This window comes from Schistocerca nitens, chromosome 11 (assembly GCF_023898315.1).
Source record: "Schistocerca nitens isolate TAMUIC-IGC-003100 chromosome 11, iqSchNite1.1, whole genome shotgun sequence".
Taxonomy (NCBI): domain Eukaryota; kingdom Metazoa; phylum Arthropoda; class Insecta; order Orthoptera; family Acrididae; genus Schistocerca; species Schistocerca nitens.
In genome coordinates, this window is record NC_064624.1 from 176,195,751 (window position 1) to 176,219,245 (window position 23,495).

At 44.0% G+C, this 23,495-nt stretch overlaps 1 protein-coding gene across 1 annotated transcript in view; it reads right to left on the reverse strand.

The window, feature by feature from the left end:
- Nucleotides 1-22,136, reverse strand: part of LOC126212750 (serine/threonine-protein phosphatase 6 regulatory ankyrin repeat subunit C-like) — a 160,643-nt gene extending 138,507 nt beyond the window's left edge. Inside the window, exons 1-6 of the mRNA XM_049940158.1 lie at nt 22,074-22,136; nt 17,331-17,502; nt 17,169-17,216; nt 9,197-9,773; nt 6,966-7,118; nt 5,538-5,615 (exon numbers count right to left, since the gene is read on the reverse strand). Coding sequence (XP_049796115.1) covers nt 5,538-5,615; nt 6,966-7,118; nt 9,197-9,773; nt 17,169-17,216; nt 17,331-17,418 — 944 coding nt within the window. The 5' untranslated portion in view covers nt 17,419-17,502; nt 22,074-22,136. The remainder of the gene's footprint in view (nt 1-5,537; nt 5,616-6,965; nt 7,119-9,196; nt 9,774-17,168; nt 17,217-17,330; nt 17,503-22,073) is intronic.
- Between the last annotated feature and the right edge of the window lie 1,359 nt (nt 22,137-23,495).

Sequence of the window (23,495 nt, forward strand, 5' to 3'; positions counted from 1 at the left end):
CACTTTATGTACTACATATAGTTCAATTATTGTGCCTCGGCATCAGCCACTGGTCTGTAGGATATAGAGAACAGTAAATGGGGAGGCTAAAGAGCTCTTTGAGTTATTCCATTCCAGCTGTCTACAGAAAGAAGGCATGAAAATAAATCGAACATACAAAAATATGGAGAATACAATTGAAAACGATAAATGAAACCAGTGATATGATGTGAGAAGGCGTTAACATGTGTGATGTTACTTCCTGGGGCTATCAAAAACTAAACTAAACCCCTCCCGAACAGGCCATGAAGACCCAACGGTTCCGACCGGCCGCCGTGTCATCCTCAGCCCATTGGCGTCACTGGATGGGGATATGGAGTGGCATGTGGTCAGCACACCACTCTGCTGATCGTATGATGGTTTCCAAGACCAGAGCCGCTACTCAATCAAGTAGCTCCTCAGTTTGCCCCACAAGGGCTGAGTGTACCCCACTTGCCAATAGCACTCGGCAGACCGGATGGTCACCCATACAAGTGCTAGCCCAGCCCAACAGCGCTTAATTTCGGTAATCTGTTGACAACTGGTGTTGCCACTGCGGCAAGGCCATTGGCTCCTGGGGCTACTTGTGACACTAAAAACCGTAACCGACAGGAGTGTGCCGTGACATCCACAGGGACTCACGCCAATTGAAACATATGTGCCGTTAGAATACACAAGCGCCAACTGCCTGTACTGTTCTGGGACCAGCATGGCGACAGTTTCAAACATCACGTGCCCTGGATATGCTGCTGCGCTTTCGACACGGGACAAACAGAGTGGCTGTTGTGTGGTTTTTGCCAGTAGGAGAAGCAGATGACGTGACACAGAAAGCAAGGGTATCTACGTCCGTGTGCTGTGAGAGCTTCTTGAAAGACGCCAAGACATCATTTCCATTCCGCTGCTTATTACTTGATTTCCAAGACAACTGAGAACAATTTTATGTATCCTACAGTAGAAAATAAGTAGATATATAAGAACCAACAATTAATTTTAATCGGGTTCTGGATGTGTCAAATTTTTAAATTTCCATGTGTTCCCCACCATGACTACTTCCGCCGCCATTGTCAAGTAAAAGAGAGGCCGGCTGTAACAATTTTTTTTATATTGCTGTCTTAGTGCCCCACGGAAAAGTGTGTAGGCAGCAGATGGTCACTGTGTCTTTAAAGCAAGATCGGTTTCGAAATTCTGCATAATCTAAAAGAACAGAGGTGATATTATTCTTCTAAATGTAAACATCACAAAAGAATTGACCAGCTATGAAATGTTTAAAGGCAGTATGGACATGTGGTGAGTTGAGAATGATAAGTATAGAATTGAAGGTATGACATTTAGCCGCCAAAATGAACCCGCTAATGTAAAGGAGGTAGAGATCGACTGAAACAAAAAGTTTGCTGGGGTGGGTTAAAACTGTTCCAGATCGTGCAATGGGACATCCTCCTCAACATTACCCTTTTTTAATAGAAATAGTCGATACCAAGTACACTTTCGATTCTTGTATAGGTGAACATTATCTCAGCTGTTCTACTAAATGAATTTAATTTTTTTGTCTATGATGCATTATATTTAAGGCTAAAATGTATAAAAAAGAAATTAATTTATTACAAACGGTATATATGTAGAGTTAAAATTACTCTTCTTTTAGAAATATTTGAAATTACGAAATATCTGGCATACTTAAAATTCATATTATTAATTGCACAATCTAATGCTAATTATTAAATTGGTCTCCGGACTCACTTATAAAAAAATGATATAACTTGATGAAGCTGCTTCTTTTGTCAAGAAAGTTTGTATACTCTTTAGGTTTGTAAACTCTTTGGATTATAGTTAGTACCGCAGAATGTTAGGAATAGTGGGCATGCCTCTGATGGAATCGGACATGTTTTAATTTTGGCATTAACACTGTAATTATTGTTTTTATGGAAGTGGAAATTGTAAAGACGGTGTGACATAAAAGAATGGGAAAAGCAAAGAAAAATGTCACAGAAAGAGAAATTACTTCATCAGTTATCAGATCAACAGGAACCCACTGAGTTAAAGGACTTACAGCCTCAAGAATAATCTCCTAGGCGTGACTGCAGCCAACAACGAGAAAATGAAATAAGTAAAAATGGTTTTTTTTATATCTTACGCCTCTCTAAGCTTTTTAAACTAATGAAGAGACTGGAAAATTTAATGTGGGAGGGTAAGATTACAATTGGAACTGTAAACTGGGACTATAGCCTTTCCCATTCATGTGCTCTACCAACAGCGCATGTGCTCCACCCGAGCGCGACTTTGGACCCGCCCTCATAGCTTTACATCCTTTAATACCCTACTTTCCAAACTTCTCAAAAGTTCTGCTGCGAAATTTGCAGAACCAGCATTGCCGGAAAAAAGGAAAAAAAATGTTCAAATCTGTGTGAAATCTTATGGGACTTAACTGCTAAGGTCATCAGTCCCTAAGCTTACATACTACTTAACCTGAATTATCCTAAAAACACACACACATACCCGAGGGAGGACTCGAACCTCCACTGGGACCAGCCGCACAGCCCATGACTGCAGCACCCTAGACCGCTTGGCTAAGAAAGGAAACACTCTCACAGGCTGTGGCTAAGCCACTTCTCCACAATAACCTTTCTACCAGGAGAACGATTCTACCAACTATCGCAGGAAAACTTCTGTGTGATTTGGAATTTATGAGATGTACTAGTGGAAGTACACTCCCGGAAATTGAAATAAGAACACCGTGAATTCATTGTCCCAGGAAGGGGAAACTTTATTGACACATTCCTGGGGTCAGATACATCACATGATCACACTGACAGAACCACAGGCACATAGACACAGGCAACAGAGCATGCACAATGTCGGCACTAGTACAGTGTATATCCACCTTTCGCAGCAATGCAGGCTGCTATTCTCCCATGGAGACGATCGTAGAGATGCTGGATGTAGTCCTGTGGAACGGCTTGCCATGCCATTTCCACCTGGCGCCTCAGTTGGACCAGCGTTCGTGCTGGACGTGCAGACCGCGTGAGACGACGCTTCATCCAGTCCCAAACATGCTCAATGGGGGACAGATCCGGAGATCTTGCTGGCCAGGGTAGTTGACTTACACCTTCTAGAGCACGTTGGGTGGCACGGGATACATGCGGACGTGCATTGTCCTGTTGGAACAGCAAGTTCCCTTGCCGGTCTAGGAATGGTAGAACGATGGGTTCGATGACGGTTTGGATGTACCGTGCACTATTCAGTGTCCCCTCGACGATCACCAGTGGTGTACGGCCAGTGTAGGAGATCGCTCCCCACACCATGATGCCGGGTGTTGGCCCTGTGTGCCTCGGTCGTATGCAGTCCTGATTGTGGCGCTCACCTGCACGGCGCCAAACACGCATACGTCCATCATTGGCACCAAGGCAGAAGCGACTCTCATCGCTGAAGACGACACATCTCCATTCGTCCCTCCATTCACGCCTGTCGCGGCACCACTGGAGGCGGGCTGCACGATGTTGGGGCGTGAGCGGAAGACGGCCTAACGGTGTGCGGGACCATAGCCCAGCTTCATGGAGACGGTTGCGAATGGTCCTCGCCGATACCCCAGGAGCAACAGTGTCCCTAATTTGCTGGGAAGTGGCGGTGCGGTCCCCTACGGCACTGCGTAGGATCCTACGGTCTTGGCGTGCATCCGTGCGTCGCTGCGGTCCGGTCCCAGGTCGACGGGCACGTGCACCTTCCGCCGACCACTGGCGACAACATCGATGTACTGTGGAGACCTCACGCCCCACGTGTTGAGCAATTCGGCGGTACGTCCACCCAGCCTCCCGCACGCCCACTATATGCCCTCGCTCAAAGTCCGTCAACTGCACATACGGTTCACGTCCACGCTGTCGCGGCATGCTACCAGTGTTAAAGACTGCGATGGAGCTCCGTATGCCACGGCAAACTGGCTGACACTGACGGCGGCGGTGCACAAATGCTGCGCAGCTAGCGCCATTCGACGGCCAACACCGCGGTTCCTGGTGTGTCCGCTGTGCCGTGCGTGTGATCATTGCTTGTACAGCCCTCTCGCAGTGTCCGGAGCAAGTATGGTGGGTCTGACACACCGGTGTCAATGTGTTCTTTTTTCCATTTCCAGGAGTGTATTATGCGGGGGATCATCAGTTGGTAGAGCAGTTTCCTCCAAAAGGCCCCTGGTGCGATTCCTGGTCCAGGCACCATTTACATATGCCAGGAAGTTTCATTTGAGTGTACACTCTATCTCAAAGTGAAAAATTCCGTCTGTGAGCAAGTTTGCTGTTAACAGTCTTAACCGCAGCTTTATTGAAAAATCCATTAAAGTGATACTCCATTTTTGGTCTATAACACTCGCTGAATGCCCCCGTAAGTTATAATGTGAATGTAGAAAATGTGCACAGAGAACTTACTGCAGGATAGACATGGTGGTGTTACAAGGTGTGGGAGAGAGGCGGGGAGCCGTGGACAGTGCAGCTGAGGCAAGAGTCCAGAAATAGTCTCTGTGGTCGCGGTGAAGGGGAGTGGCTGGGGATTCCCCACGGTCTCCAGTGGCTTGCGTGCCCCCACAGAGAGACTGACGTGGCAAAGTGTTTTCATGTGGAGGTCAGACAGCAGATTACTACTTCTGATGGATCGGCCATACACAAATCATACAGCACACAGTAACAACGACAGTAATAGGTCCTCTAAGATGAATGAATTACCATTGACCTAATCTGTCACTGCTCTTCATGAAAACCCAATACTAGGAGCTTAGCACGACTCAAAAGTATATACAGGAGTAAAGAGTTATGATGGAGTGATGTGACAAATATTGGGCACGACTCTGAATACATATCGATAACAACCGTACAGAAATTTAAATCAGAAATAGATTGAAGCCCTTCCTCACCACCACTGACATGATGCCCAACACGAAAGGACTACTGCCATCTCTGCATATTGGTCACTTTTCACTAAGTGATGTCTCGCAGGATGTGGGTACTGCTTTGTTTGTGTATGTCTGTTATGATTAACGCCCTCATCTAGAGAGATGATGATGATGATGATGATGATGAAGAAGAAGTCGCATTCTCCTTGACAGAGCGTGGGGGACGATGCAGGAGACCCACACCACTGTACCAGGCAAGGTCCTAGCGGAGGTGGTTTGCCATTGCCCTCTTCTGACTGTAATGGGGATGAATGATGATGATGAAGACGAGACAACAACACCCAGTCATCTCGAGGCAGGTGAAAATCCCTGACCCCTCTGGGAATCGAACCCGGGACCCCATGGTAGGGAAAAGAGAACACTACCGCGAGACCACGAGCTGCGGACTCTGGAGAGGGGTTAGGTCTAAAGTTGACAGAAGAGTAGCGGTTTGAAGGGAAGTGGGGAAAAGGTCCCTAGGCAAGAGCCAAGGCGAAACACCTCTGCGATAGTTGGGGCGGGTTGTAAGAGAAGTAGCCGTTTTGTTGCTGACTGTATAGCTCACGCAAGGGTAGACTTTGTTAGTAATGGGTATCATACAGGTGCATACCTTTGACGTTGTGCAGTGGTGTTACTCGGCGTCTGTAGTGGGGTGCCAGTGTTGGCTTCTCGGTGAGCGCCAGCATATCTGTAACATTTAGGTTCATCATCGTTTGGCGTCCAATAGGTCACATATCGTATTCAGAGTATAGGGTAGAGTTGGCGGTTTGTTTGCGCATCAGTGTGTGAGCTTGTCAGTTTCCCTCCTCTAGCCTGCTTTAATAGCAGCTGGCATATCCAGTCAGTGTTCCTAATTTGTAGGGGCTTGCTTATGTTGTCGCTTGTGGATGTATGTTAGCTCCCAATAGGGGGCTACGGCCAAGCTAATGGCAATAGCTCTCTGTGTTATTCAAAGCTATTGTCTACTAGAAAGACACCAAAATGAATCCAGAATAAGAAGATATGGGAAAATAGAACAGGAAATGTTGAATTAAACCAGAGATATTATGTTGTGACAAGTCGTCAGCATGAGTCGTTTCACTTTCTGATAATAATGATGGCCTAGAAAATGGTCAGCATAGCCCATGTAGTGTGAGAAATCATGGGCGCTGGGGCCAGATCTGCTCTGGGACAAGGATGCTAACTGTGTTAAAAGTTGCATGTACTGTGCATCGCAACACGCTGTAGATATAGGACGAAGACAAGTATGTCTGTGTGGTTGACACTGCTAGAAGTGGATGACGTGACACAAAAGTAAAGGGACATCTATGTCCTTGCACCACAGGCGCTACTGAAAGAGTGTCACTTGACTTGCACACAGCTGACTGGCACCAGACAAGGCGTCATTTCTGCCTCGCCATGTGTTACTTGCCTTTCAAAAAACTATATACTCAAGTTATGTATCACATTATACAATGCTGTACCACTGTGCGCTAAGAGATTTAAATCCTGACAATTAATTTTAATGAGCTTCCACATATATCAACACATTGTTCCTCAATTTGTTCTGGATCAAGACCTCTTTGGCTACTGGCAAGTTATACCGTACCTTCCATTGGTACTTTAGTAATCCACGGTGAGGTGTGTAGGTAGCAGATTATCAATGTCTCTTGAAAGCCCAATTGTTTTACAAATGTTGCATAATATAAAACAAATAAGGAGATAATATTCTTTTAAAATTAAACACAGAGAACATTCACTCAATTGTAAAATGTTTAGGGGCAGCCTGCATACACGGTGAATCGAGAAAAGTATGTGGAGCATCAATGGAATGACATCCACTCTTGAAACTTAGTGCAATTCCGTACATGTATGCTATGAGGGTTGTAGAAATCAACTGAAACAATAAGTTTGCTGTTAACAGTCAAAAGCTCTGCTTCATTTAAAACATAAAAATGCAATACTGCCAAATTCAATTTTTTTCCACAGCGTTTGGTTAGTGCCACCATAAGCAACACTGTGAATGTGGAAGATGTGCGTCTGTATTGACAGAACTCACCGCAGAAGAGAGAGGGCATTGCCATCAGGTGGAGCAGCTGGGCGTTGAGTGGTGGGTGGTGCGGCTGTGGCAGGGGTCCCGCCGTGGTCGCTGTGTGGCTGAGTGGCGGGGGTGGGAGTGGCCCCCCTGTCACTGTCTCCAACAGCTGGCGTGCTGCACAAAGAGATACTACTCAGGAGAGTGTCTTCACATGGGGGCCAGAGGGCAGTTTCCTGCAGACAGTACTGATGGGAAATTGACAGCACACAAATAACAGTGGTCAACACATTGCCAACAATGGTAGTAGCTCCAGTAAGACGCATAACTTACCACCGATCTACTCACCGCATCCACCACCTCTGCCGAGCTCCCCATACTGGTATATTACCATACCGAGCAACAGTTTGTACAGAAAGAGGCACATGTGAGAGGTATCTAAACGGGCATACAAGGCAACAGCAGACTCCTACATGCTCCATAAATCATCGAACATTCATCGTCCACTTGCACCAGCGTGCACCAAATGATAGGTAGGTGTGAGGGCAATAAACACTGTGTAAGTGTTGTAATGCTTAGAGCCAATATCCGTTCGATGTCCAAATGATATTTAAGATCTGGTCACAGTATACTGCCTGTTGTGATATGTCATAGTTCGCTACATGACCACAGTGTCATGTCGAGTAACCCCCTTCTCTATATGTTGAAGGAATACAATGAAGCGAATTGGGTTCCCAATTAGAAGTTATGAAATATTGCCTCCTGTAATCTCACAGCATGGAGGTGGGGATCACAGTTCCATCTTTGGCGGAAGGAAAAAAATGCTTCAGACAAAATGTTTGTAGATTTAGCTGTTGAATCGTAAAAATAAAAGCGAGGTTTCCCACTGAAGCTTTCTAAGTTGCTTTCCACCATCCACACATAGGGTGGGGTGACAGGTTTTGTGTGGTATCGTTGGATTTCTTCCTCTGAACAAACAAACTGGAATTACAACTTTTTTAAAAAATCTTTATATATATAGAAAGAAAGAGAGAGAGAGATAGAAATAAATGAGAAGTAGATCAGGCAGGAATTCCAGTGTATCCATTACTGCATAAATATTTAAGCATATAAGAAAGACAAAGGAGATATGTGGGAATTATTAGGCACTACACTTGTAGGGAATACTTGTATTGTGATACAGTATGCAACAAAGGACAGTTGTATCGATAGGTCCCCGTCCCATCAGTATTGTCGTTGTTAGAGATGAATTAGTAACAGCAATAGGTGGGATAGCGAAGGTCTCAGTAGATGGAACCACTGCAGAGTAGGCTGGACAGAAATGAGTAACGCTGTAGAGATTTTCAAGCAAGATGGGTGGGCAGAGATTTGACCTGCTCCTCCAAGAAGCAAGTACAGCGTCTTGACGGGTAATGTTCTCTCCTGTGCATGCTATAGAATGGAGTGTTCCAAAGTACAGGGCACATTTTGGGGATGAAAGGCCCTGCGTCATGTGCAGCTGACTGAGGCTGCCTTGTTGTTGTGAGGGCTAGTTCTTTTTTGCCTTGTGGGGTGTTCACAGGACCTGCGAGGAGCAAGCAGCTGCAACCTGGTGCACATGTGCTCACATCACCTGCTATAATAGATGTATTCCACACACGCTCCAACTGAGAATTACACACATCTTCCTGGAGCCTAATTTACTTCTGAAAAGTTATTCCTAACGTCCACGTATTGCTTGGAGGAATGAAATAACGATGCTATGGAATTTGCAGGCATATTGCACACATGTATCCAGAAAGTGGAAAAAGAAACTGTAGTACTGATGTGGGAATAGCGATTACTGTCTGCTTTGTTACAACTAACTTGTCTACAGGTGAGTATTCACAGCACAGTAACGCGATAGTCGGGAAATTATAATACGTTTCTGGCCTTCTTGAACCTTAGTGCAGCGTCGTAAAGAGTTCCCGTTGCAAATAATACGTGACACACATGCTTCTCATCTTTATGTTCCCAATTTACAACATGTCGCCATTTATAGGTACCTCACTGTCAGCAGCAGCAGAGACAACAAGGCTACTTGCATGAACTAGTTAACAGTAGCCTAATGGGGCACAAAATAGATGGCCATTGATGATACACGACAGACACGTCTAAGGAAACTCAGTGGCAAACAATGCTGGTAAATTTACACACACACACACACACACACACACACACACAAACACACACATACATACGGAAGTGGACAGCACAGAAGAGTGGCCTATGCTTACCTGGTTTCCATTGGCGTCTCCAAGAGCAGGCGATACACATCAGCCATGTCTTGAGGCTGGGAGTGCACTGCATCAGCCCAGCCCCGTGTGAAAATCACCTGCACCAAGTGAGCCCTTATAAATTTAATGGCCGCCTGCTTGAGGCTGTCAGAAGAGTGCCTGACCGCGAGAGCAGCCGTGGCCGCCGCTGTCTCGACGGACAGCTGTGCGGCCAGCTGCAGCTCGCACTCCGCCTTCAGGGCCGACACGCCGTACTTATCAGCGGCGGCCAGCAGCTGTGCAGACATGCCGGGCAGCTGGGGGGCCTGGAGTGTATACAGGTAGGCCAGCAGCTGGCGCAGCACCGGGCCCTCCACGTCCTGGACTGCGACCTGACCGCTGCTGGCCTCCAGCGGGTCCTGCCGGAACATGGCTTCGAACACGGCACTCCTGGAAGCCAGGACGGCCCTGTGCGCTGCAAGACGCGTGTCGCCGGCCACCAGGGTCACCACGGCGCCCTCCCCGGCGTCCAGCAGGGCGCTCAGACCCACAGCTGGGGTCTCCTTACCCTCTGTTTCTGGTACCACTGTGGACTGTTCTGAAACACACAGTGTCACTAAGAACCTTGTGCCCCCATAGAACACTCTGCTTACTTACTTGAGCCCTATGCAGATTTGCATCAAGTAACTATTGCGAATATTTTACATTTCATGTGGGTCGCAACAATATGCTTTCGAAATAATGAAATAGGTAAACAGCTGCAAATCTCAATGTACATTGAAGAGCGAAAGAAGCAGGTATAGGCACGTATATTCAAATACAGAGATACGTAAATAGGCAGAATACAACAGTGTGGTCGGCAACGCCTGCCTAAGACAACAAGTGTCCGCCACAGTTGTTAGACCGTTTACCAAGTGAATTTGAAAGTATTGCTATAGTCGGCGCACGAGCCATGGGACACAGCATATCCGAGGTAGCGATGAAGTGGGGATTTTCCGATACGACTATTTCGCGAGTGTACCACGAGTATCAGAAATCCGGTATAAACACCAAATCTCTGACAACACTGTGGCTGGAAGAAGATCCTGCAAGAACAGAACCAATGACAACTCATGAGATCATTCAACGTGACGGAAGCCCAACCCTTCAGTAAATTGCTCCAGATTTCGATGCTGGGCCATGAAGAAGTGTCTGCGTATGAACCATTCAACGAAACATCATCGATGTGGGCTTTTGGAGCCAAAAGCCCACACGTGTACCCTCGATGACTGCTCGAAACAAAGCTTCATACCTCGCCTGGGCCCGCCAACCTTAACATTCTACTGTTGATGACTGGAAACATGTTGCGTGGTCGGTCGAGTCTCATTTCAAACTGTATCGAGCAGATGGACGTGTGCCGGTATGGAGAACCTGATGAATCTATGGACCCTGCATGTTAGCAGCGGACTGTTCAAGCTGGTGGAGGCTCTCTGGTCATGTGGGGTGTGTGCAGTTGGAGTGACATCTGACCCCTGATACATCTAGGTACGACTCTGACAGGTGACATGTATGTAAACATACTGTCACATCACCTGCATCCATTAATGTCTATTGTGCATTCCGACGGACTAGCGAATTTCCAGCAGGACAATGCGACACCTCACATGTCCACAATTGCTACAGAGTGACTCCGCAACCACTCTTCTGAGTTTAAACACTTCTGCTGGTCACCAAACTTCCCATACATGAACATTATTGACCGTATCTGGGATGCCTTGTAACGTGCTGTTCAGAAGAGATCGCACTCGCTCGTACTCTTACGGATTTATGCACAGCCCTGCAGGACTCATGGTGTCAGTTCCCTTCAGCACTACTTCAGCCATTAGTCGAGTCCATTCCACTTCGTGCTGCGGCACTTCTGCGTGCTTGCTTGGGCCCTACACGATGTTAGGCTTTCTTTGGCTCTTCAGTGTATGAAGGCCAGTGACTGAATCACTCACTTACCCATCATCGCCCAGCCCAATCCGCTAAGGATAGAAAGTTGAAATTTGGAGAGCATGTTGATCTTAAATTGTAGGTGTCGTTTAAGAAGGCATTTTCCGAAATTTCACCCCTAAGGCGGTGAAATGGGGGATAAAGCGTTTTTTGAAAATAGGTCACTGGCAACTGCTTAATGCCTGAATAAATTTCTAAATGAAATGTAATAAACAAAAACTGTGGTGCTTTAGATGTACCCGAAACACTCAGGTTCATGAAGAATCAGCGTCTAGCGGCAGTGATATTAAATAAGTTAACCTTCCATTTATTAGTAGAGCACTGATATGACGCGAATTCGCGATACTTGGCATTAAAGGGTTGTGGCAATTTTGAAGCTAGAACTACGAAAATTGGTCTGTGGTTTTTCAGTCAGAAATAAATAATACTTTGAGAATTTTTGGAAATTTAGCCACTAAGGGGCTAAAACAGTGGGTGAAAGTTTATTTGAAAATAAATCATGTTGAAGAACTAATGAAACATAAAAAAAAATACATCGGTGGAAATTGGTATTTGACTTAAAAAAAAAAAGTGTTTCAGTGTTTCTGGAAGTTCAAGATCTAGGGGAGTGCGACACAGGATGAAAAGTTTAATGGAATTATTTCATTACGAAAGTATATTAAAAGCTAAATGTACGGAAATTTGTATTTGCCTTCTGTGTCAGAAATATATACATTACGTGTTTCACTTTGTTTGGAAACTGAACCCCTCAGGGGTTGAAATGGGGGATGGAAAATTTCAAGAAAATATTATATTAAAAACTGTAGAGTCAAGTCTATGAAAATGGTATTTCAATTCTCGATTAGATATAAATACATATGTATTACAGAATGAAAGTTCCTATGCCAATATCACCACAAGAACGTAAAACGCATGATTATAAAAAAAAAAAAAACTTGAACTTCAGCTACCAGAATAATCTTTGTGGCAGAAGTATGTTCAGAAAAGACCACGCTTCGGTGGCCTTAATTTGCGTGGAATGCTTAGAACGCGTAGAAATTTGTGAACAATATAAAAATTCGATTAAAGAAAGAAATATCTGTGCACACCATACAGTCTGCGTGGGAGAAGCAGCGAGTGGTAATCTAGTCCTTAATTAAACCACTTAAACAATTTTCTATTGGTTTCAACACATTTCGTCTGCAAAACAAGCCACAGATGTGGTGCAAATCTCATATCCTTAATTTTCTTCTACAGTTATTTGCCCACGAGATCATTCACAAAGTGGCAGTTCTTTATTCAACGAGGTATCATCCTGATATTTCCATTTATTTAAAGAAACAACAATATTGTACTGTAGGAAACTGTATTGCTCTGCTCGTGATTGATATTCCTCTTTGTTGCCAGTTACACAGGGTCAACGACGGGCTAATAGAGTGTCGGGTGCGTTTCTAGGAACCATTAACTTGGGGTAGCAGCATAATCAGACTGCAACCAGTCTTCAGCTCTTCTTACACATTCCAATACTACAAAATGTGATCAAAAGTATACGGATACCCCCAAAAACATACGTTTTTCATATTAGGTGCATTGTGCCACCACCTACTGCCAGGTACTGCATATCAGCGACCTCAATAGTCATTAGACATCGTGAGAGAGCAGAATGGGGCGCTTCGCAGAACTCACGGACTTTGAACGTGGTAAGGTTATTGAATATATTGGGTGTCACTTGTGTCTTACGTCTGTACGCGAGATTTCCACACTCTTAAACATCCCTAGGTCCACTGTTTCTGATGTGATAGTGAAGTGGAAACGTAAAAGGACACATACAGAACGATTGCGTACAGGCAGAGACAGTTGAAAAGGGTTGTAATGTGTAATAGGCAGACGTCTATCCAGCCCATGACACAGGAATTCCCAACTGCATCAGGATCCACTGCAAGTACTATGACAGTTCGGCAGGAGGTGAGAAAACTTGGATTTCGTGGTCGAGCGGCTGCTCATAAGCCACACATCACGCCGGTAAATGCCAAACGACGCAAAGCTTGGTGTAAGGAGCGTAAACATTGGACGATTGAACAGTAGAAGAACGTTGTGTAGAGTGACGAATCACGATACACAATGTGGCGATCCGATGGCGGGGTGTGTGTATGGCGAATCCCCAGTGGACATTGTCTGCCAGCGTGTGTAGTACCAACAGTAAAATTCGGAGTCGGTGGTGTTATGGTGTGGTCGTGTTTTTCATGGAAGGGACTTACACCCATTGTTGTTTTGCGTGGCACTATCACACCACAGGTCTACACTGATGTTTTAAGCAACTTCTTGCTTCCCACTGTTGTAGAGCAATTCGGGGATTGCAATTGGATCTTTCAACACGATCAAGCACCTGTTCATAATGCACGGCCTATGGCAAAAGGTTACACGACAATAACATCCCTGTAATGGACTGGCTTGCACAGAGTCCTGACCTGAACCCTATAGAACACTTTCGGAATGTTTTCGAACGCCGTCTTTGTGCAAGGCCTTACCGAACATTGTACTTACCTCTGCACAGTGCAGAACTTCGTGAAGAATAGGCTGCCATTCCTCAAGAAATCTTCCAGCACGTGATTGAACGTATGCCTGCGAGAGAAGCAGCTGTCATCACGGCAAAGGGTGGGCCAACGCCACAACATTGAATTCCAGCATTACCGGTGGAGGGCGGTACGAACTTGTAAGTCATTTTCAGCCAGGTGTCTAGATATTTTTGATCTCACAGTGTACCTTTACTTCCTGATATTATTTTGAGCTGATGTACGCCAAAACAGCGTTTCAGATGACATTAATAATTTGAAAAGATAAGTTCTCAATAGCGAGATCTAATTTTCGTTAAAAAAAATTACCAGTTCCTGTTCATAACCAGTGTCTAGAAAATCCTCTTTAGATGATAAGGGGATACTTCAAATGAGAGGTTAAATTACGTTCTACATACATGCAATGTCCTTCTGTCTACCAGCCCAAGACTTCGTTATATTCATTTTAAAATCAGAATTTGTAGTAGCTCCAAAAAAACACGAGCAACTAGGTACCCTAGGGATCGACAATATTCTGTCCTAACTTCTCTATGTGGCTGGAATGGATATCAAAGTCCTGTTATATGCTCTTAACTGTAGCGTACATGAACATGGAAAACTGCCAGCTGATTTTGAGAGAAGCCTTATAATGCCCATACGCAAAATTAAGAATGTTTTAAAAAGCGAAAATTACAGAAAAGCTTCACCATCCAACTCCTTCGTCCTCGAACAGTTGACGCCACATTCTGAGAAAATCAATTTGGTTCCAAAATAAAATTTAAAATCACTTTAGAGAGCTGTACGAAAGAAATTTAAGAATGTACATAGCTTTTGCAGATATATAGTAGGTGTGTGATAATATGAAAGTAGAAATAAACTTGATAGCTTTGAAAGCATCATAAAAACGAGATAGCACTTACTGGTCGGCATTGTACACACGTAAAAACTTATATTCGCAAAGGAATGGAAGAAGAAACGGGCTTGTCAGCAGCTACTTTTACTCCATATAAAGAGAAGACACCTAAACATGTGAGAGAACAGCTAGATATAGGCGTAGTGAAAGTGAGCAACATCTCGAACCCATGATAAATAAAACAGGTAAAGTTACAGGGAGATACTATAACATTAAAGTATATAAGGGCCAAAACCATAGGTGAAGGCTTTTTGATAAAGCACAAGAAACCAGGGTTCCAGAGTATCTATGTGACAAGCTACTCATATCTCGAAACGAGTCACCTTTTTCGAACCTATCTGCTAAGGATCCCATACAGCTAAAACTCCAGCACTGTTTTTAAACAGTCCCTTTGCATCTTATTGATTGGCGACTCCATGTTGTCTTGTGCACTACGACCAGATAACAGTATACTTGAAAAAAGAGACAGCATTGGTCGTATATATATATATATATATATATATATATATATATATATATATATATTATTTGCTATTGCAAAATCGATTTTCTGTCACTGAGCGACCATCTTCAGTGCTATATTGTATAACTTAAATTGGGATGCACTGTTGTCACTAAGCTTACGGCGATCACATAGTCTATGTGATCGCCGTAAGCTTAGTGACAACAGTGCATCCCAATTTAAGTTATACAATATAGCACTGAAGATGGTCACTCAGTGACAGAAAATCAATTTTGCAGTAGTAAAAAAAAAAGAAAAATACTACCAATGCTGTCTCTTTTTTCAAGTATACCTTTGCATCTTGTAGCTGCTCCTCAAACTCTGCCCTGCCATCCCTGCAGATTCGTCTATGTTATGGTCCCAGTCTAAGTCGGGCCTGAACGGAAGTGAGAGAGGGCTATATCTGTGACCTTCTGCATCTCGCGGAGAAACAGGGCGAGCTGAGTTAATGCGGCAGGAGTGCGTTTTGACCACTCAGCGGAAATGGGAGAATGTTGCCGTAACCCCGCCAACCGTGTACAATGTGTAATGTCAGCGCCAAGTGAATCTTTCCCCTGAAACACGAGGTAGTATAAAAGATAGTACGAGCAGTTACGGTGGGGTTTCTTATCGAGAAAATCAGAAAGACTTAACATCTTACAGGTACTCCACTCCACACATAGTCAGCTACCTGGGTAGCAGGCTTCTAATCTACACCTGACCATTTTAGTGGGACCTTACAGTTCTCAAGCCAATGGTGCAAGTCCTGGAAGCTGCAGCCAAGCGTTTCATAGAACTGGCTTCCTCTAGATTGAGAACCAGGAGGCACCATAAGTTCTTCAGGCACTGCTGCAGATTGTGAGCTTCGTCGGAACTCCATGAACAAGGCTTGTGTTCTCTGTCTTCTCTGCCAGATGCTGGAATGATCCAAGCACGATGTCGGAGCTGCAACGACAGGCATCTTTGTTCCAGTGTGTCCCACAATCTGCAGTAGGTGCATCCTGTTCCCTCAGTAGCTGCCGGAATAGCCTCTACAGCATGTCAAATGAGGATATCTGGTGTGCAAAATGAGTGAAACTCGTGTTGCTCCCCAACCCTTGTTGCAATTTCTCTAAGAGTTACCATCATTCGTCATTCATTGGGATTGCCGACGATTTATAGACCTCTAGCATTTTTGCGTTTGGCTAGTCCTCACACGGGACACAGCATGTTTCCAAACATGTGAAGTGAGTCACTTGTTGGTTAGAGGTATGGGTAAAACACCATGAGCTCTCTCTGATCACTCTCTCTCCTTTTCATGGCGTCTACTATCTCAGTGTCAAGTGTATCAGTAATGATGAAAACTGTACATCCTGTAGAGGAGACAGAATACACAGGAGAGGACGATACACGAGGCGTATGCTTGCTGTCTCTGGTACACGAATGTGGAGAGCCCTCCAAACGCACCTATTCGCACAGTTTCTAATTGCTTGACCACAGTCAGGGTGAATTCCAGCTATGAACGAATGTCAGCTGACTCATCAGCATTCACTGTGGAGCTGCGTTGTGGTCGCTGCAACTTTTTATAGAATAGCGAACAAATGTCACTAAAATGAGCTAGCGGATTGTCTTTTAATTTTTGGACCAGTGAAGCTAAAGGTATAACTAATTACAGTTGAGAACTAGTATCTATTAACACAGCAGAAAAATCAGGGATAAAAATATATTAATTTTTGTTAAACGTCTTTTGAAGTTACAGTAGCTAACAGACTCAAAAACAGCTATAATTTGCGATAACATGTGCTTCACTAAGCGATCAACCAAAGTCCATTTACTAAAAAAATTTTTTAGATTTAGCACTCGTAAACAGCGAAAAATCTCCAAAATTTACGTTGCTTCACGTTGATATACGCTGAAATTTGGGATGAAGATGATACAAGTAATAAAATCGTATAAAGTACACGTGTTGATTACAACTGACATTACAGCAGGTAACAGATTTTTCGAGGCAGTTATTAAATCACGGAAGTAGAGAACCACAACGAGATAGGTCAGCACCAAATGAAGCTATTAGACCTTGAAATGCCCTAAGAAATTATGCAAAAGAATATTTACCTGGGTTTTCAGATCTTAAGCGTAAAACATTGACTTCCAGATCGGGTCCTGTAAAAGAAATTCATACAAATCTCAATGGAAAAACTGAAAATATATTTTATTACTGACTATGAAATTGTTATTCGTTATCTAGACTTACACCAACAGAAAAAGAAAATTTACCTGTAATGGAATCTGAGTCACTGCAATTTACAGCTATGACTACGGCCACAAAAATGCAGATGAACCAACTAATGCTCCCGCAGAACATGACACAAGGACTAAGATGTCGGACCAAGAGTGCAGAACTTTTCCCACGAAATATTTACAACAGATTTGCACACTGTTGCACAACCTGTAATTTTATGAACAAATAGAGTTACAAAATTGATTTTCCTTTGCAAGCTGTATAGCATATTAATTACTGTAAATTAATGTTTTAATGTAACTTGGATTACGTCATTGTAAGAGACAGATGTCACTTCGGTCAGCGCATTATATTTCTGTTTACATCTGATTAACTGTCGGAAAGTGCTCTCTAAATGACTTATAGTCTTTTGTCACACCTATATCAGCTGCACAGGTATCGGTATCAACTTCAGTTTCTTTAATGAAGCTGCAGTATAGTACATGGTGTGCCAATGTTTCACACAGGTGGAGAGAGGGGTGGGGGTGTGTTTTGCCTGCAGCAAAGGCATCAGGTTGCTAAATGAGCCTCAGGCGTGTAAGGACAGGCCAGCGGGAGTTTCCCAGCGAGGTCGTGGGGAGAACTATTGTATTGGGAATATAACGGCGGCTACAGAGCGCTATGTCGAATATGGCTGTTGCAAGCTCCTAGTCACCCGCTGTGATGAACCTAAGACAGTTAAAAGCTGATCGCAGTGAGACGAGTTCAAAGGAACATAGGCCACGATTTTGCGATAGTTATTGTAAAAGCTACGAATTTTTATGATTGTGAAAATTATGACAGGTAGTAGAAAGTAATGACTAAGAACTGCTTTGAGCTATTGCGGAAAAAGCAGGTATTAAATGAAAGCTAAGCAAGTCAGTAAATACTACAGAAGTCACATCTCAGTCATTTTACGTGTTCTAAATACTGCAGCAGATTTTAGAACAGTATGATGGTGTAAATGTGCCATTACTCTGAATTTGTCAAGGTTACACGTAATGTTAAAATAGCACGAGTTACGCGCTTCTGTTCGTAATTATACAATATCATGAATATTTGAAGTTTGATGATATTTAATCATCGTTGTATTCATTATGTAAATGCGCATTCATAATATTTCCGAATAAAAATTATGTGGTCAACATTGTGACTTTCTTCAGCGTCATATAGACCGAAGAGCCAAAGAAACTGTTACACCTGCCTAAAATCGTGTAGTTCCCCAGCGAGCATGCAGATGTGCCGCATCACGACGTGGCAAGAACTCGAATAATGTCTGAAGTTGTGCTGAAGGGAACTGACACCACGAATCCAGCAGGGCTGTCCATAAATCCGTAAGAGTGTGAGGGGATGGAAATCTCGTCTGAACAGCACGTTGCAAGCCATCCCAGATATGCTAAATAATGTTTATGTCTGGGGAGTTTGGTGCCTAGCGAAACTGTTTAAACTCAGAAGAGTGTTCCTGGAGCCACTCTCTAGCAATTCTGGACGTTTGGGGTGTAACATTGTCCTGCTGGAATTGACCAAGTGCATCGTAATCCACAATGGACATCAATGGATGCAGGTGATCAGACGGGATGCTTATGTGCGTGTCACCTGTCAGTGTCGTATCTGGACGTGTCTGGGGTCCCATATCACTCCAACTGCACGTGCCCCACACCATTACGAAGCCTCCACCACCTTGGACAGTCCCCTGCTGAGATGCAGGGTCCATGGATTCATGAGGTTGTCTCCATACCCGTACACGTCCATCCTCTCGATATAATATGAAACGAGACTCGTCCGACCAGGCAACATGTTTCCAGTCATCAACAGTCCAATGTCGGTGTCGCCAGGCCCAGGGGAGGCGTAAAGCTTTGTGTCGTGCAGTCATCAAGGGTACACGAGTGGGTCTTCGGCTCTGAAAGTCCCTAACGATGATGTTTCGTTGAATGGTTCGCATGATCACACTTGTTGATGGCCCAGCATAGAAATCTGCAGCAGTTTGCGGAAGGGTTGCACTTCTGTCACACTGAACGATTCTCTTCAGTCGTCGTTGGTCCCGTTCTTGCAGGATCTTTTTCCGGCAGCGGCGATGTCGTAGATTCTTCTTTTGCCGGATTCCTGCTACTCGCGGAACACTCGTGAAATGATCGCACAGGAAAATCCCCACTTCATCGCTACCTCGGAGCTGCTGTGTCCCATCGCTCGTACGCCGACTATAACACCACGTTCAAACCCACCTAAATCCTGATAACCTGCCATTATAGCAGCAGTAAATGATCTACAAATGCACCAGACACTTGTTGTCTTACGTTGGCGTTGCCGACTGCAGCGCAGTATTCTGCCTTTTTATGTATCTCTGTATTTGGTCACGCATAAGTATACCAGTTACTTCGGCGCTTCAGTGCGTAATAAACAGTGTACTCAATAATATCGTTGAGATGATGTGCAAAATGGCAACTACTGGATTCATTACACGCGTAATACCGACGTACAAATGTCTTGGACACTTCGCCAAGTACACCAGACGTCACACAGATTTCATTAGATCCAACAAATTGCCAACAAAAGTAACATTCATAGAGGAACTTGATGCATGGGCATGCACCATATAAGAGTAAAAGGAACTGCTATTAGCGCCTTTAGTTGGTTAGGAGTCGTGTGCTAATGCACGTAACTGACGCGAACCGATACAGGAAGACACAGAAGAGCTGTCGCTCTACAAGTCGTGGAAAATAGTTGAGAAAAAAATAAAATGACTTGGTGCTTTCTTTAGTTTTCCTCGTTTTGATAACCAACTCTTTTAAGCATGAGTAACACTGAGAAGTTTACACCCGCGGTTGCACCATGGGTAACAGAAGAAATACTTGAATTCATCGATGAAAGGAGGAAGTCCAAAAACGTTGAGGGAATTTCAGCAATACAGAAATACAAGTCGCTGAGGAATGAGACAAATAGGAAATGCAAGGAAGCTAAGACGAAGTGGCAGCATGAAAAATGTGCGGAAATCGAAAAGAAATGATGGTTGGAAGGGCTGACTCAGCATATAGGATGTCAAACCAATGTTTGGTGAAATTAAAGGCAAGGGTGGTAACATTAACAGTGCAACGGGAATTCTCTGTTACATTCAGAGGAGAGAGCGAATGTGTAGAAAGAGTACACAAAAGGCCTTTATGAGGGGGAAAATTTAACTGATGTGATAGAAGAAGAAACGGTAGTCGATTTAGGAGAGATAGGGAATCCAGTATTAGAATCAAAATTTAAGAGAGCTTTGGAGGACTTAAAATCAAATAAGACAGAAGACATGGACCACATTCTCTCAGAATTTCTAAAATCATAGCGGGAAATGCCAACAGAACGTCTATTCATGTTGCTATGTAGAATGTATGAGTCTGGCGACATACCATCTGACTTTCGGAAACTGCAGGAGCTGACAAGTGCGACAATTATAGCACAACCAGCTTAATAGTTCTTGTATCCACGTTGCTGGCAGGAATAGAAAAGAAAATCGAGGATAAGTTAGATGACGATCAGTTTGGATTTAACGAAATGTAAAGCACCAGCGAGGCAATTCTGACGTTCCTGTTGATAATGGAAGCAAGACTAAAGAAAAAGCAAGACACGTTCACAGGATTTGTCGACCTGGAAAAAGCGTTCGACAATGTAAAATGGAACAAGATGTTCGAAATTCTGAAAAAATAGGGGTAGCCTATCGGGAGAGACGGGTAATATACAATATGTATAAGAGCCAAGAAGGAATAAGAGAGGACGACCAAGAAAGAAGTACTAGGATTAAAAAGAGTGTAAGACAGGACTGTAGTCTTTCGCCCCTACTGTTCAATCCGCACATCGAAGAAGAAAAGAAAAGAAAAATTCAGGCGTGAAGGTGAAACGATATCAATGATACGATTTGCTGATGACACTGCTATCCTGAGTGAAAGTGAAGAAGAATTACATAATTTGCTGAATGGGATGAACAGTGAAATGAGTACAGAATATGGATTGTGAGTAAATCGAAGAAAGACGAAATTAATGAGAAGTAACACAAATGAGAATAGCGAGGGGCCTAACATCAGAATTGTTGCTCACGAAGTAGATGTAGTTAACGGATTCTACTACCTAGGCGGCAAAATAACCAATGACGGATGGAGCAAAGAGGACATCAAAAGCAGACTAGCACCGGCAAAAAGGACATTCCTAGTCAAGGGAAGCCTAGTAGTATAAAAAATAGGCCTTAATTTGAGAAAGAAATTTCTGAGACTGTACGTTTGGAGCGCAGCATTGTGTGGTAGTGAAACGTGGACTGTGGGAAAAACGGAACAGAAGGGAATTGAAGCATTTGAGAGGTGGTGCTGCAGAGAAATGTTGAAAATTAGATGGGCTGATAAGGTAGGGATGGGGAGTTTGTGCGCACAATCGGACAGGAAAGGAATATGTGGAAAACACTGACAAGGAGAGGTACCAGATGATAGGACATCTGTTAAAACATCAGGAAATGACTTCAATGTCTTCCATAGCACTAGAGGGAGCTGTAGAGGGTAAAAACTGTAGAGAAAAAAGATTGGAGTGCACCCAGAAAATAATGGAAGGCGTAGGTTGCATGTGCAGCTCTGAGATGAAAGAGATTGGCACAGGTGGGGAATTGGTGGCGGGTCGCATCCAACCAGTCAGAAAGCCAGAAAAAACAAAAAAGGACAGAGAACTGGATAGTGTCAAATTCCAGAAAGTGATACGTACGGCACACGGCACAGTAATGGAGAAAACACGTAGAGACTTACCAGACACGTGTTACTCCGGTCCGCGCCGTAGCAGCCTGCTCTATTGCGGTCGGCGATCGCGAGTCACTCCTTTTATACTTGGGCTGTGCACGGCTGGGCAGGGCTGCCACCTCCCACCCACTCTGTTCTCCGATTTCCCTCTACTCCATACCCCACTCCACACTCCCCTGCCATTTTCCTGCAGTGATAACGCGTGAGCGCGTCTGACGTCCGAAGTCTTGCTACGCGATGTCTGACAGTAACAAACGCCAAACACACGTGATTTTTGTGCGTTCACTAACTTTCAAGGTAAAGTTTGGCCAAACCATCTGACAAAAAGTCCTAAGAATATTTCGTTCTTACATAAGTAAGTGTATCGAAATTTTGTATGCAATCACTCAGTGGCCATACCACGTCTATAATGGGAAATGACAGAACAGGCCAAAATGTTGAATTCGTTCTTTCGCAAGAGTTTCACAGCGGAAGGTAGTGACGCCGTCTCTCTTTTCTAGCGTCGCACGAACGCCGAAATGCTAGATACTGGGATAAGCGATCAAGGAACTGAATAGGTACAAAAGCTTAGTAGTAGGAGGGCATGCGGACGAAATCAGACATTACGCAAAAGAACTTGCTCCCCTACTACAGCAGTTTATCATTGGTCACTACAGAAACGGACAGTGCGTAGTGAAAAGAAAAAAGCGTAGGTCATTCCCATTTCCTTGAAGTGCCGTAGAACAGATGCACAAAATAACATCCCCACATAGCCGACTTCTGTCTGTTGTAGAATTACGGCACATGTTCTATGCTCACCTATTAGGTCTGTTCTTGAGAGCAAATAATCTCCTGTATAAAAATGAGCATGGATTCCAGAAATTGGGGTCTGATCGAATTTTCTCGTTTTGAGAAGACAGAAGGAGGGATATGTTATACTTGCTAAAAACAAAGATCGCACAAATATTTCTCTATTTAAAACAATGGGTTTCGACAGACTTTGCTGTCATCTTCATGTGTTAAAAAACCTTTTTCTTATGAATCGCGTTCATTTTAAGTTGGACCTCTCGCCAAGTTGTCATATGTGACATTATGAAAGTTTATATACAGGGTGCTACAAAACGGTACGGCCAAACTTTCAGGAAACATTCCTCACACACAAATAAAGAAAAGATGTTATGTGGACATGTGCCCGGAAACGCTTAATTTCCATGTTAGAGCTCATTTTAGTTCGTCAGTATTTACTGTACTTCCTCGATTCACCACCATGATTTCATACGGGATACTCTACCTGTGCTGCTAGAACATGTGCCTTTACAAGTACGACACAACACGTGGTTCGTGCACAATGGAGCTCCTGCACATTTCAGTCCAAGTGTTCGTACGCTTCTCAACAACAGATTCGGTGACCGACGGATTGGTAGAGGCGGACCAATTCCGTGGCCTCCACGC